This window comes from Hakea prostrata, chromosome 7 (assembly GCF_041222555.1).
Source record: "Hakea prostrata isolate BN-2017 chromosome 7, UWA_Hpros_2, whole genome shotgun sequence".
Classification (NCBI taxonomy): domain Eukaryota; kingdom Viridiplantae; phylum Streptophyta; class Magnoliopsida; order Proteales; family Proteaceae; genus Hakea; species Hakea prostrata.
Window position 1 is genome coordinate 22,506,967 of NC_142606.1, and position 15,334 is coordinate 22,522,300.

The 15,334-nt window shown below is 37.9% G+C and overlaps 3 protein-coding genes across 3 annotated transcripts in view; 1 reads left to right on the forward strand and 2 right to left on the reverse strand.

Moving 5' to 3' along the window:
* The window catches only part of ABCI13 (non-intrinsic ABC protein 11), a 39,135-nt gene extending 34,493 nt beyond the window's left edge, over nt 1-4,642 (forward strand). The window contains exons 7-10 of the mRNA XM_089162172.1: nt 197-304; nt 3,070-3,245; nt 3,314-3,398; nt 4,243-4,642. Of these exons, the coding sequence (XP_089018298.1) occupies nt 197-304; nt 3,070-3,245; nt 3,314-3,398; nt 4,243-4,281 (408 nt within the window). The 3' untranslated portion in view covers nt 4,282-4,642. The remainder of the gene's footprint in view (nt 1-196; nt 305-3,069; nt 3,246-3,313; nt 3,399-4,242) is intronic.
* Nucleotides 4,643-5,004: 362 nt separating this feature from the next.
* On the reverse strand, nt 5,005-8,607 carry CLV2 (Leucine-rich repeat (LRR) family protein). Its single transcript, XM_089162170.1, has one exon. The coding sequence runs from the start codon at nt 7,539-7,541 to the stop codon at nt 5,295-5,297; it is 2,247 nt and encodes a 748-aa protein (XP_089018296.1). The 5' UTR covers nt 7,542-8,607; the 3' UTR covers nt 5,005-5,294.
* Nucleotides 8,608-8,718: 111 nt separating this feature from the next.
* On the reverse strand, nt 8,719-12,791 carry LOC149010601 (transcription factor bHLH128-like). The gene is made up of 6 exons (XM_089162173.1): nt 12,183-12,791; nt 9,855-10,090; nt 9,622-9,741; nt 9,455-9,520; nt 9,275-9,343; nt 8,719-9,148 (listed from the first exon to the last, which is right to left on the reverse strand). The coding sequence occupies exons 1-6, from the start codon at nt 12,676-12,678 to the stop codon at nt 9,095-9,097; spliced, it is 1,041 nt and encodes a 346-aa protein (XP_089018299.1). The 5' UTR covers nt 12,679-12,791; the 3' UTR covers nt 8,719-9,094.
* Between the last annotated feature and the right edge of the window lie 2,543 nt (nt 12,792-15,334).

Consider the following 15,334-nt stretch of genomic DNA (forward strand, 5'->3'; position numbering starts at 1 on the left):
ACTGGGGTTGCCCTTTTATTTCCCTGTCTCATCAATGAGGTTCCTATGCATGGGGTTTAATTTTGTTATATTGTTCCAAGTTATAATAGTTAGCTACCAGTGTTTCTGCATGATAGTTAACCATAAGTAGGTTGTGCTTGATGTGTAATGTATCAATACTTCAACTTGGCATTGCTTTAACTAGGAAGTTATACAGGGTGTAGAGGATCGCTTGCCCTCTGAGTTGTCTGGTGGAATGAAGAAACGAGTAGCATTAGCTCGATCTATAATTTTTGACAACACAAAGGCGGCAAGAGAACCAGAGGTATGTGATGTATTTGTCACCAATCCTTTTTCTTGATGGTTGAAAAATTTAGTAAGCTATCTGATACAATGGAGACATCTTATAGTGATTTAAAAAAAAAAATTCGCATGCATAGAAAATTTCAGTTCTTATTTTTATATTCAAGTCCAAATCTTCCGAGGAGTGACAACTGGTAATTATAAATTTTGCTCTTCTTAGTGAGTTATTATGTTGAGTGATGCTTTTAGTGCCTCTTTCTGTTTTCTTGATGGGATTGGATGGGTTATTTGGAGTCCTTATAATTGAGAAGTCATAGTAATAGTAGGAATTGAGTTTTCCTTTCTAGTTTACTAGTTTGAATAGTTGGCAGTCTTAGTTTGGCCGTTTATGTATATATTTTAATTTGTTTTGGATGAATAAATAATCATTACCAAAAGCCCTGGAAGGGGAAGATAGAAAAAAAAAGGGGGGGGGGTGTTGGAGGGAGGGGAGGGGCACAGTCTTAAAGAAGAAGACTGAATGGTACAACCCAAACTCCCAAACCTAGGTAACAACTATATGCCTGTTCTGGTGTATATATTTTAATATTAATTTCTTTTGTTTTTGATTCCCTTTATTCCTCTTGATCTCTTTCTATTTTTTAATGGTTAAGATGGCGGTTCTATTGCTATTAAGTTTTTGATGGTAAAAATACTACTTTTCTTGGTTCCCTTATTTTTTTTCCTTCTCTTTCTTAGGTTTCATAATTTATATATGGTTCCCGTTGGCCTGGTTACCCGCCAAAAGTATCAAGTTCTATTTGGGCCCATACCTATGGGGTTTAAAATTGTCCTGCATCATCATCCATTGAATCACTCCCACTGTTTTGCTTAGTATTCTGGTTCACCAAGCTGCTATAGAAGTTGAGGTGAATGGTTTTTCTCCCAGCTGGATCAGCTTCAATCAATGTGATGGGCCTTTAACCTCAACCAGCATTGATGGAGGGACATGTTTCTGTGTGTTTGGTATCAAAATGCTGTACTGATACTCTAGCATACTTAGCTTTTTTGTCCACATTCCACAAGCATTTCAATGAGCTCTAAGGAGGCCCACTGATGTTTTAACTTCCAATGGAGTAAAATAGAGCTTTTCTCCTAGCATCAATGGTAAAATTCTGAATGGCTAGCTACTTTATGTTGAATCATGCCAGATTTTCGATTGAGGAGTTAATCCATGGAAACTACTGCAAAGTAGAAGTTCTAGGCTTCCGAGCCCGTTAGTTCTCTCACAAACCATGTCAGCTGCTAGCTCTGATGACCAAATAAGTAGCAGAGACCAGCTAATTTACCAATATCTGGTGTTTGGGGCTACTTTGATGATCTTGATATCTGAACGGTGACCCCCCTGATTATACGGTGAAAGTCAACCTTTTAGCTTTTTTTCCCCTTTGAATAAATTTCCATCAGTAGCGTTCCAGGTCCGGACAGTCAACTTCTTGGAAAAGCTTATGTTATCCATCTTCACAGGCACCCAGAAATTTGATCATCCCTCAGAATGTTAAACTCTGCCACTATTTTCGTATTGTATGCCTGATAGTGTGATGTATGCTGTTATTCTGTTAAGACTTCTCCACATGTGACTGTCTTGAACTCATTGATTCCCTGCATAATAGTGAATAACATCTAATATGTTGATGAACATTTGATTATACTGTTGGTTGATAATGTTCAGTGAAGAATATACCACTGGACTCACCCTCAAGCAAAGTACGAAATCTCGCCGAAGTTCGCCGGTTCGCTACTTGGCAAACAAGGCGAACTGGAAAAATCTCGTGAGATTTCGCCGACGTATACCTGGGCCGAAGGCTGAACATACGAACATACTCACCTTAACACCTAACGTCACATACCTGCAAAATAAAGTTTTAAAAATTAATAAAGTAATGTAAAATATCCCTGCCATTCTGCAAAACGTCACTCAGTCAGTATTCACGTTTACCTTTAATATTTTTCACTTTTTTTTAATATTTTTTTTATAATAATTCCATGGTTCTCCATGAACCATGTGTGTGGCTCAAATGCACAAATGTCAAAAAACTTAAAATTTCATCTTCACCACTTCATCTTCTTCACGGGGAAGTTCGGTGACTTCGGTCATCGGTGGCATACTGGCATCACAACCAACTCCGACGTTACGAAATCATGGTGGGGCTGAAGCATCATATATCACCATTGTTTGCTTCTCGTAATTGATTGATTGGACCTTGTAGGAGCTTGACGGGGTCAGTAGGAACAGATCGCCGCTGCAATTCATCATTTTCCGGTGTGGTGCACCACAACCATCGTCTACCTCCACATAGGCTGCGGCAGGTGGGCTCAAGCTCTGCACGTTCGTAAGTTCAAACACAAAGACGAGTAACCACAGAAGTTGAACACAAGCTTGCATTTTTAATGGAGAACTGGTGATATTTGCCCGTATTTCACAGAGTCGCCGGAAAATCGAGGATTTTCTGGCGACATATTGTAAATTCGGTTTTGATGGTGGATTTCGGTTCGCCCACCACTGAGATGGGCGAAATTCGCCAAACTGTTGCACCTTGCTCTCAAGGCACAGATGCTTGTTTCAGCCGTGTGGAGTGATGATGTAGCTAATGTGGAATATCTTTTTGATATTTTTGCTAGTCTTGATGACTTGGTAGTTTCTTATGCAGTATTAACAATACCATCTTGTTACAGATTTGTAGACACGGTGAATGTAGTTCAGTCTGTTTATTGACAATATTGTCTTTTCTACTCCCCTCGGACCAGGTGGTGTTGTATGATGAACCTACTGCTGGGCTTGATCCAATTGCATCTACTGTAGTTGAAGATCTCATCCGCTCTGTCCATAGGAAAGGTCAAGATGCTGAGGGGAAACCAGGAAACATTGCATCCTATGTAGTTGTAACTCACCAGCACAGTACCATAAAAAGAGCTGTTGACAGGTATTTGATTCTTCGTGACATTTCTATTCCTTTTGACATGTTTCAATTTAACCAGTCTTTCATCATAGGCTATTGTTTCTCTACGAGGGGAAAATCGTTTGGCAAGGGACAGCTCATGAATTCACCACATCAGCAGATCCAATTGTCAGCCAGGTATTCTTTCTTCCTTCATCTGATTCTTTATGATAATGTGGGAACAACAGAGTCAAAAAGGGTAACTATAATAGAGTGAAAAAATAGGGGAAAAAAAATAAAATAAAATCTGCTTCCTGACTTCGTACTTTATTCTGATGAATACTTCTTTCTTGTTAATTTGAGAAAAAGAAGGGGGGGGGTACTAATGGTAGATGAAAGGGCCTTGCAGAAGGGATTTCCAAATAATTTTGCAGAGAAACTGAACAGTTGACTTCAGAAGCCAGATGTTTAATAGGTTGATTAGCAATAGATTCTGAAAAAGAATCTTAAAAAAATTTAGGTTTTGAAATCAGAATTTGTGAATCGACTTAGAAACTTGAACTCAGAATGCTAAAACTGAGGTATGCAGGTAAGCATTTGATGCTTATCCAACAGAACAATGCTTTAACAGAACATATCGGAACTAAAAAATATAGAAGAACTACTAATCTCAGGTTTGAACTAGAAAGATCAAAGGTCGAAGAAAAGAGATGAGAGAGGTTAGTATCCAGAGATCTAGCTGTTTTAGATTTTGGGTCCAGCAGAATCTTGGCTGGATCTACTGTAGAGCAGCTGTTGAATCAATGAAGTCCAGAGTTTTTTTTTTGGGGTCAAATGAAGTCCAGAGCTTGAGTTCACAGATTGACACAACACATGCTTTCTTCATTCATTTAAATTGATGGTCCTCTTCCAGCCTACGAGAGTGAGTATCCGAGTTAAGGTATAGTAGCCATTTGTGTATCATGTTAGCGCATTTGACCAGTATAGTAACTATATTATTTACCTTTGAAAACATCTAAGCTCACTGTTTCTGGATCTGCAGTTTGCATCTGGAAGTTTGGATGGACCGATCAAGTACTAGTGATGGGTATTATGCCTATCCATGCAATTTGCAGCTTTCATTGTTTATAACCTCTCCAATGCCGATGCTGATGCTGATGCAATGTACACGAATTCAAATGTGAAAAAAGGTCAGATGGCTGTTTTGTGCCAGTGCAGCATTTGCTGCCTCCCAAGCATAAGCTTTTTCCAGGCATCGTCGAGCCAAAGTAAGAAGTTCATGCCCATAGCATGGTTAAATGATGATATGGTTGGTGACAGATTTAGTTGGTCGTTCCATTTTGTGGAGGGGAAGCTTGTTTGAGTCCTCTTATTGTTTAACATGTAATAAATTAGTAAACATTTATTTTCTGAAACCCTAAAAACTCTTGGATTTTTTTCCTTATTAAATAAAAAAAAGATGCTCCTTCTTGATGCTTATAACCTTCATTCTATAAGTACATGAACAACAATGGGTTTCCATTGCCTGTCAACTCAGGTGGTGATGGGATGAGGTTTTCTTTCATTAGGCTGGCAAATACCATTTTCCCCATTTGTCAGATCATTCTACTGAACCATGAAAGACTTGCCTCCCAATACCAGTGCAAAGTTCAATTATTACATGCGAAAGTTGCTTGTAGTCGGACTTCAACCCATGTTCAAACAAGAAGTAATCGTTTTCATCTTCTGTAGGATTTCTTGGAAACTCACTCACCTTGAACCGAGTAACCAACTTGGTCGATGGTCTAGCTGAGTAATTCAGATCATTCCCCTCACCAATTCGCCTAGAGTAAGAAATCATTCTCAGTATGTTTCTGGCCCAGAATTTGTTGGATTTGAAATCATATTTTACCTCTTCCTCTCGTGGGATTTCTGGGATAGTTAAATTCAATAGGATAGATAGCAATGCAAAGAGAGATGACCTCAAGATGTAAACAAAGAAATCTCCAAACCAAAGAAATCAAAGAAATCAAAGAAATCTTGTATAGGTTGGTGGCGTATATATACTATATTGACAATACATCTTCTCTACATCTCCAAAGGACTTTCTTTAGATTAAAAATCAGTCCTCAATGGCTTCAGAATGTAGTTTCTCAATCTAGGTGTCAAGAAGAGAGCAAAAACACTGGCATAAAATGTAACTAGAGCACTCACCCAAAACACCACCCCTGAAATCAATCCCTTCTCCCTCTCTCCATCGAACATCTCCCCTGACGCCGCCGGGAAGTTCCTCGCCAACCGGCAACCTTCGCTGTTCATGTCATTCACACATAGCTCCGGATTCCCAGCGAATGCCTGTGGGAATTTCTTCTCACCCGGAACCAACCCTGAGAGCCTATTATCTGAAAGATTCAACAGTTGCAGATTACGCAGATTCGAAATGCTCGCTGGAATTTGACCCGATATCGAATTATGAGATATATCCAAGGTTTCTAAGCTCCATAGATTGCTAAGATTAGCCGGAATCTGACCAACAAGGAGGTTGTGTGACAGGTTCAGGTACTGTAGTCCTCGTAATCCAAGCAGACCCGTCGGAATCTCGCCGCCAATTAGATTGTCGGAAAAATCTATACCCACTTGAGATACGAGTCTGTACTCGAAACCCAGTTCGTGGTTTCCTTGGAGATTCACAGAAACCTTGATTTCGAGGCTTTGTTGCTGAGGATGCACCGTTGCCCTTTCGCTTTCGCCACTGTTGAAGTAGGAGCTAACATTGAAATTTTCATCTGGGATGGATCCCGAGAATTTGTTGGATGAGAAATCAATGAATTGGAGAGATGCAAAAGGGAACAACCAGTTGGGTAGTGCGCCATTGAAATTGTTGTGAGCTAACGAAAGGAATCTGAGATTGGACCACTTCAGAATAGCCTCGTTTAGTGCTCCAGTGAGATTGTTCGAGCTTAAATTCACAATCTCAAGCGATTTACAACCAGCCAAGGTGAGTGGAATCTCTCCTGAGATCCTGTTGTTGCTGATATCCAAAATCTTCAAGCTGTCTAATGCGTCGAGTTCCGGCTGGATTTCGCCAGAGAGGTTGTTGCTGTTGAGTTTCAGTTGCAGAAGCTGAAAACACCCGACAATGTTGAGAGGAATGGAACCAGAAAGCGAGTTGAAAGACAAATCAATCGCTTGTAAGTAAGTTAAATTTCCTATTCTAACTGGAATCTCTCCTGTTAGCTGATTGTGAGAAAGGAACAAAGCTTGTAAGCTCTTCAAGTCTGTGATACCCACTGGTATTTCACCTGAAAATCGATTGTGAGAGAAGTCGAGAAGTACCAGACCAGACTTTTCTGTGGTTGCTGCAATTTTACTCGGTAGTTGACCAGAGAAATCGTTGGAGCTCAGGTCCAGAACAAGTAGCTTCTCTGAAAATATGAACCTCGGCGATATCTCGTATTTCAAGCCATTGTACGAGAGATTAAGCACCTTTAAATCTCGCAGAGCCGAAATGCAGGTGGGAATCCCTCCGACAATGGAGTTGCTTGCGAGATTGAGGACTGTGAGCGAATCAACTGAAGCAAAGAAGCATGGAAGAGTTCCGGAGAGCTGGTTTGAAGCGAGATTGAGATACACCAACGGTTGATGAAACTCCATAAGCGTTCCGGACAAGAGATTAGAGGAAAGATCCAAATAGGTCATTGATTTCAGGTACAACAAGCTTTCCGGAATCTTTCCACCAAACGAATTCGACCCAAGATCGAGTTTGCGAAGACTGGATGAAAAGTTCCCAACCCACGAAGGAACTAAGCCTCCTAACTCAACGTTTTCTCTCAAAACAAGCTCTTCCAGAAGATGAAGCTCCATTAGCTCATCTGGAATAACACCCTGAAGCCGATTATGAGAGAGATCTAGGGTTTTCAAAGCTTTCAAGTTCCCAAAACAAGAAGGGATTGAACCTGAGAAGTTGTTGCGAGACAGAACAAGTGTTTCTAATGAAGAAAGCTCGCATAAGCTCGGATGAATTAGGTTAGAGAGATTGAAGGAGCTGAGATTGATGGAAACCACCTTATGGGTTTGATTCTCACAAGTTACTCCTGTCCAATTACTGCATGGGGAACCAGCCCATTTGGATAAGCTTTGGCTGGGATCGTTAATGGCTGACCTGAACTTGAGTAGTGAAGCTCTGTCTCCAGGGTCGAAATCAAACTCTGGGTCTCTGATTGCACTAACCATAAAGAAGTTGAAGCAAATAAACTGCAAGAACACTAAGCAACTTATCAAGCTGCGGTTTTTATGGAGTAGAAAAAATGGAAACATTGTTGTAGCCATTAATAGAGCTTGAATTTGCAGAGACCAGACCATAAATAGAGAAGAATTAACCAACCCACCCAATTAATACAAAGAGAGAGAAGAAGAAGGTAGCTTAGAACTTACAGATTCTCTCTTTTACTCAGAACCGACATTCTCTATTCTCTACCCAGAAATCACCATTAGCGGAATTAAAAGGGTTTAGCTTTTTCTTTATCTTTAGTTATGATTTGAAGACGTTGAGTCATGTCAAGGTCACGGAGCTTGGCAATGGTAGCTAAACAACCATTAGATTATACAAATTTTTGTGCAGAAATAAAAATTATTCCAATCCAACCGTAGATGTCTGTGGTATGATTATGAAAAGCAGTGCAGAGAAAGGTGCCGGCGTGGGCGTGAGAAGCATAATAGGAAAGCAAAAGCAAAAGCAATGCAAAGCGATAGCGTGGGGTGGGTTTTGAAGAACACGCATTCCTAGCAATTCCATTTTATGCATTTCTCAGAGGACAGAGACAGAGAAGCAAAGTTCCTTCCAACTAGCAAAGCGACACACAAAAAAGCTACTTTGATGAGACTCTCTCTCTCTATCAGTTTCACTGTCTTGTCTAGTGAACAGTACAACATGGTTCTGCTAGCGTGCACATGTTTAGTTTTCTATGGATTATCTTTAATGGTGGAATATCATGATGTTCACCAATTATTGTTCTTGAGGGTCCAATGATGTTGTGGTTATCAGCATTAATGTGGGTGAAAAGCTTGTTAATTTCAATATAAATAGGTTTCATTTGTTTTTCACATCAGACCTTTGACGTGATTTCAGCTCCATATCAAATTTTAGGCATTTGATTTATATATCTCAAAAGTCCTAGGTTGTTGATGGCAACTTGAGTCAAACTCTTTAATTAATCTATCTTTTATCTGGTTGAAAATGATTGGATTTTGCATAATTAATGCGTAATACCTGCAACAAATGGTCGAAATCGAGATCTCGATTGAGATTTTGATCTCAACCGTTCGCTTCTCAAAAATGTGTTTCAATTGAGATCGAAATCTCATTGAAATCTCGATTTCGACCGTTCACAGTACAGTGTCGTGTATTAATTGTGCAACGCTGAAGTCGAACCCTATCAGATTAGTCCAATCTACTGTGCAAAATGAACCCTAACAAACACACAACATTGTGAAAATTTTTCTATGTAGAATTTTACTACTTGAAATGCATTCCACATAACCTACGTTTTGTGTATATAGGAGAGGATATGACCTTATGTGGAGAGTGGATATTTTGGTAAATTTAACTATATATCATTCTTTTGTTTTCGTTGATAAAATTGAAAATTAATTATAATAAGATTGGAACACATATGTTAAACCAAACCTTTAGATCAAAAGTCCTAAACCTCTTTTACAAGAGCATCCGAGAAAAAAAATAGAGGGAAGAATTTCTTATATACAAAAATAGTTTTCTGGTTTCTCACTTGGGAAGGTTAAGAAATATTAGTCATGCAAATAGTCTTCTGAGTTCTTCAATATATACCTCTTCATCTAGCTTCTGCATGATTTCAAGAGTGGCAGAGTTATTTCCCTTCTTTTCTTATCATAAAATGTTACTTTTCTTCTTTACATCCACAGGTGCAGTTCTCAAGATCATTGTTGAGTTTCTGCAAAAGAAGTCAGGAAAAAATATGTGATTTGAATGGTTATCTTCAAAACACTCAGATTCATAACCAAATAAATTTGTTCTATAATCCAGAAAAACAAGCAGCAAAGATCTAATGTTAAATAACCTGAACTTGGTTCTGGAGTCTTTTGATATGATGAACTGCCAAATCCAACATGTCTGCAGTATTTGTTTGCTGCAAAACAAAATCCAAGCTTGGGTTTCTTAGATATTATTCCATGCATGGATGAGAGCTCGAGAGAAAATTGGAAGAAATTTGATCAGCAGTTCTCGATCTCTCAAATACCTTGTCCATGTTAGGTACAAGCTCTTGCAGTTTCTTCAGTTTTTCACTTATTCTAGTCCTCCTTTCCTGTACTCACTCAAATCAAATAAAACCAGTAACCAAACTTATCAGTAGAGAAACCCTGTCAACGCATGCATGAATCATGATGATGATGATGATGAACTAACCCTTTCAGCAATGCTTCTTGGATGAGTTGCACAGCCACGCTTAGCACGGATTCTGCAAGGGACAGCATCTTGATTCAATTGCAGGAGCGTCTCTACACTATTCATCTCCGTCAACTTGAACTGAAAACCACAATCAGTAGCAAACTTATTATAGAGAACAGTTCAATTCATGCATGCATGCATGGTGGTTTTACTTTTACAGCAGGATCAGAGAGAAGAAATTTAGTTAGTACCCGATTGTCTATTCCATTAAGGCCAGTTACGATATCTCCATCGACAATTTTGGAACGTTTGGATGGATTTGAGAAGATGATTGAATTTGATTCATCCCATGATCCAACAGGAAAGCTTTCACTGGCCTCAGAGATCTGAGAAAGGGAATCTTGCCTACCTGTGAAGCTCAACTGAGACTTCAAGTTTCCATTTGCATGGGAACTATAACTTGCCATTCCCCTCGTTATAGAAAAACCTGCAAAAACATGGCTTCCATTAAATTTCTAGCATAAACAAGTTTGAATACTTAAATATCATATATGGTAGGGTGCTGTCTGTAATTGCTATCTAAGTCTATTAAAGAGTTGAGGGCTTGATCCTAATAAAAGAAAAATTTGTTGTAATTGACCTTACCATGCCTTTTACTATAGCTTAATTACTAATTGAATCCTATACTATATATTAAGAGGGCCTACCTCTAAAATTTCAATAAAAGAATCAATAGCAGGGTCTACCTCTAAAATTTCAATAAAAGAATCAAATGGGGGCCTTTGTCGTAATGGGTAGAGGATCCAAATTCTATAATATGAAAGATAATTTTCTTAAAGGTGTAAGAGAATCATGTCATTTCACATCTTCACTTCTGAAAAATGTAAAATGTATAATAGAAATAATCATTCAAACCCTTGTACTTTAGATTAATTACTACTTTATTTCTTGTATTTAAAAAAATTAATAATCCAACTTTCACTTTGCCCCAAAACCCCAAAATAACCTTTATATTTGTTTTTAATTAGGAATAGTTACTCAGTCCCATTGTACTATAGCTTAGTTACTAATAGAAATGTACTCTTTTATGAAATTACTATTGTCCCCTACACTTTTAATCGTGTTTAAAAATTGGTAAGATTGGATATGTAATGTCTATTTTTTACCATTAACTATAATTAAGAAGCCAAAAGACCATATTACATTTATTTAGAAAAAAGTCAAAAAAAGACATTACATTTATTTTAAAAAATCATGTAGAATACTAATTTTGCCCTTATATTCTAATCATTTTGGATTTCAAAGAGTGTATTGATTTTTTTTTGTATAAAGATTTTTCATTCAAGGATCAAAAGACCGAGACAAGCTCGTGGGGACAGCAAAAGAGTCATCCAGCAACGGAGTGGTAATGGGCCATGATGTCGAGCACGGAATCGACAAGGCCACCTTTGCTAGAGTGTCTTGATGAGATGATAGAAAATGGGTAAATACAATAACAAACTTTAAGGTTATTTTACAAATTTTGAAAATTAAAAAACTGCCACATCATCAATTAACTAACAAAAATTAATAGTAAAGAGACATCTATCAGTAATTTCAGGCATAGTAAAAAGGGCATAGTAATTCTAATGAATGACAAAATCAATATTACACATCCAATCTTACCAACTTCTTAACCACATTAGAAGTGAGGGGACAATAATAATAATTAAACTATGGTACAATAGTGCAACAATAATTATCCTTTTTTATATTAATAATTCAATTTTTTTCTTCCAAATTCAACAACTAAAGAAAATAAAAAAATACAAATAATAAGTATATGAGAAAAGGTGTTGTATACAGTCAGTGTATGACATATGATCATATCATGCCTTCAACAAGTGAATAAGGTCGAAAAACTGTATATTATTTGCGATCTTACTCATCCAATAACTGAAAATACAACCTCCACCAAAAAATATTTTAAACTTTTCGATATTATAAAAATATTATAAATAATTTTTATAAATCTTTTAGGTATGGACTGCTTTTGGGTTTCCACGAATGAACAGAAAAATGATTTGTGCCATTCAGATTAAAAAGTATATATATATTTTTTCTTTTCTGCTTAGCATTTGGATCTCCTTTTCAGCTTCTCATGATTCCCTTCCCCCGATAAACATTAGTTAAATATCTAAATATTTTATAATTTTTTAATATCCAAAATCTAAAAAATAAAAAATAAAATAAAATTAGACCAATCAAAACCACAAGCCAATCCACCCTGGCCGCCGTTTTCGATACCTAGTTTCCAACAGCGGTTTTGGCCAACAGTTGGTTGGTTTTGCGTTTCGGGTTTCAAATCCGATACATAAGAACCGGTCTGAACCCGACACACATGTAACGGTAAAGGCAAAGCAACAAAGAACAGAGCACTTATCAGAATCTCTCAGAAGCCAAATTGGAAAGCCTCCAATCAGGAAGAGAAGAAACTGAGTGGGAGAGCACTCAGAGCACTAGAACAGCTCGTTAAAGTGAAATTACTAAATTGCCCACGGCTGCAGAATGGAGAGATGGAGAGACGAAGAAGAACTAACCGTTACTATCAACCATGAGATGGTCAAGGAATCCGGCAGGGGAGCTGCTATGTCTAGTCAGAGACGAGGATCCAGCACCACCGCCAACGGCGCCGCTGCTACCGGCGGAGCCACCTCTTAAATTACTAGCTACTGCGAAGTCTCCAAGCGATATGTCGTTCAAACCGTAGGATCTCTCTAGACCGGCGGAGGAACTGGTGGCGCCGCCAACTCTTTCGTTTCTTCTTTGAAGATCAGGTGAGACGTTGGCCTTGCAGCTTGATTCTAATGTCAAACACGACGAATCGGCCGTGAAGCATCGACTCATCACGGAATCTGATCCGACGGACATGAATTCTTGCTCTGCACAACTCTCGCCACCACCACCGCCGCCGCCGCCGCCGCCGATTACCGAATTGACGGCGTTGGCTAACAGAGAACCTGGAGCGGAGCAGTAGCGAGTGAGACCTCCTTGAGCCATGAACGGAGGCCGCTGAGGCTGACGTGAAGGGTACATGTGTGTGTTGGCTCGTGAAGAAGGGAGAAGAAAGAAGGAAAGAACAAAACAAGGAAAGAGAAGCGAGTGAATGAAAGTAAGAGGTGATGATGATGAAAGAAGAAAAAAAAAGAGTATAAATGGAGACAAAGGGTAAGATGGGAATTGAATAAAAATACTAGTGGGTGTTATCTGGGCTGATTTTATAAATATGCTGTTTAGGAAATGACTAGGATTCGGATTCACCCGCATTGGCCATTGCCTTGTGCGACTATTGTAAAGTGAAGCTCACTTTTGCACTTTTATGACCAAATTACCCCTTATGCAGAAGCCTGTTGTCTGTTCTTTTATGTCAAAACTACCCTTATCTGATTTTTTTTGCCTTTTCTGAATACTCCATGAAGAAGAAGCCCTGTTCCAAAATTCCCATGGTATGTGTATGGGGGTGAAGTCAGATTTTGTCCAACCAAAAAAAGGAAGAGCAAATTGCTTCAGTACCCTACAACAAGGTAATAAGATCATCTATCTAGTACAATTTTCTTTCACGGTGTACCAGACATAGATCACTTAGGTCCACCTATTCAGGTGGGCTGTGAAAAGAAAAATTTAAAAGTACGAGGGTAGGAGATAGAGGATCTAGACTCGGAATAAAGAGGTCTTTAACTATTAATATCCCGTATTTTCTTTGTAAAGCAAGGATACCCTAAATTTGGACTTTTGTTCTGTATGTTAGTCAAATCCGAAACTAAATGCTATTAAATCATCGTTATTCTTTTAATCTCAAAACTATCTTTTGAATTATATGAGATCACTAAAATACCCATATAAAAAAAATAGAAAAATGAAAGAAATTGAAGCAAAAGAAAAATTGTGTGAAGTTGTTAGACAGTAAGTCTAATGGAGAAGAGTAGACCGAGTCTTTTTATCTCATTATACATAAAAGTGTAATGGTTTTTCTTCACAACTATACTACTAACGATTCTAACAGAACTAAAATCATATGCTTTTCAATGTTTAAAAAAAGCTCTATTTTGAGTGTATAATAGAGTATAAAGCTATAAAGACAATCTCCCCTTAGTTACCAAATAGTAATTGTTCCCCAAATAATGGATAAGGTATGAAATCACTCTCAAGGATTCTGATTCAGTTCCCATTCATAAAAAGGATCACAAGCATCAACTACTAGATAAGTAGATAGATTGAAATTCTACTGGAATTTTGATCACAAGGTCAAATTCGTAATTTGATTGGTAAGGTCAACTATTTCTTTGGATTGGTTCTTTTCGTAAATATAAAGAAACGAAAGGCCATATATTAATATATTGTAACGCTGTCACGTCACGTCACTTTTCTCTTAATCCAACTTTTATAATTACAAATTTTCTGTTTAATCAGCTTTTAACCTCGACTAATACATCCTTTAACTCCAAATTCTCAACTGTCGGGTTGCCTCCGTTGAATCCACGCTACGCTTTGTGACAAATACAACAAAAGTGGAAGGAATTAAAAAAAAAAAAAAAGTTTTTAAAAAGAAATTATTAAAAAATTTGAGTTAGAAAACATGCCAGACAACCAATCAGAACTCTCATATTCCACCTTACCTTTTTATTCCATTAAAAAATATATAAAATTTAGAAAAGAATAATCTGACGTGGATTAACTACCCAAAACTTCATATTACACTAAGCAAGGACAAGATCCGACAAATAAGCCGGTTTAAAACACTCATGGTGTCTTGACGTATAAGGCTACATGGTTCCATCTGGTCAGATTTTTTTTTTTTTTTTTGGTTTACATTTTTAAAAAATATAATTTATTCACCCAAAAAAATATAAATATTGACACCCCTGACCCTACCACCAAAGATTCCGAATTTGTGACTCTTAAATTGGAGTAAAGAATTTTGGGCCCATCACTCCATTAAAAATCTTATTCAGTAAATATTTTTTTTAAAACTGACCATGGAGAATTTTTCCTTAATTTATTGTATCATGATGTATCACTAAGATTACTATTTTTTTGAATATTTTTAATGATTAATTATATTACTGATCACCTAGCTTGGAAGGTTTAGTTGTTGGCGAGCAGTATTGTTTGATTCACTTCCACTCCTTGGGCTTATAGAACTTATTTTGGCTTTGCCGTCTAAATAATACTCTTATTTATCGAGGGGAAAATACGCGTGAGATAGGACTAGGGGGGTCCATTTGTTAGTTTCACTACAGACAATGTTTCAATCAATTAGCCCTTTCTGTAAGGTCACCTTTCACACCAAAATGTCAACTGTGCATTGATCTCTTTGAGAATATTGAAAGGGGGGGGGGGGGTAGGCTACGTAGTATGGTGGTAAGTCTCGAGTCCGGATCTGCACCCTGTCAGGGGAGCGCTCTGTGCTCCCCGACGAGTTTTTCACCACAAAAACATGTGGAGTCCACAAGGTGAAAATCATAAAAATAAAAAACATCACCAATCCTTGTGGGTCCCACATGTTTTTGTGGTGGAAAACCCGTCGGGGAGCACAGAGCACTCTCCTGACAGGGTGCAGATCCAAACTCGCAAGTCTCTAAATCGTAGTCTATTTGTTTAATTAGATTTTAAAGAGTTGAACAAAGTGTCACCCAAATCGGTATTTTAACGAAAGCTATTAAGATATCGGGAAAGAATGTTACATGGTGAA

Bases quoted from the DNA above. Each gene is read 5' to 3' on its own strand.
- CLV2 (XM_089162170.1), bottom strand. From the start codon at position 7,541: ATGGTCTGGTCTCTGCAAATTCAAGCTCTATTAATGGCTACAACAATG.
- LOC149010601 (XM_089162173.1), bottom strand. From the start codon at position 12,678: ATGTACCCTTCACGTCAGCCTCAGCGGCCTCCGTTCATGGCTCAAGGA. The intron at 9,742-9,854 runs GTACTAACTAAA...TGTGGTTTTCAG, and splicing joins TTAATGGAATAGACAATCGG to TTCAAGTTGACGGAGATGAA. The intron at 9,344-9,454 runs GTATTTGAGAGA...TTTGTTTTGCAG, and splicing joins TTGTACCTAACATGGACAAG to CAAACAAATACTGCAGACAT.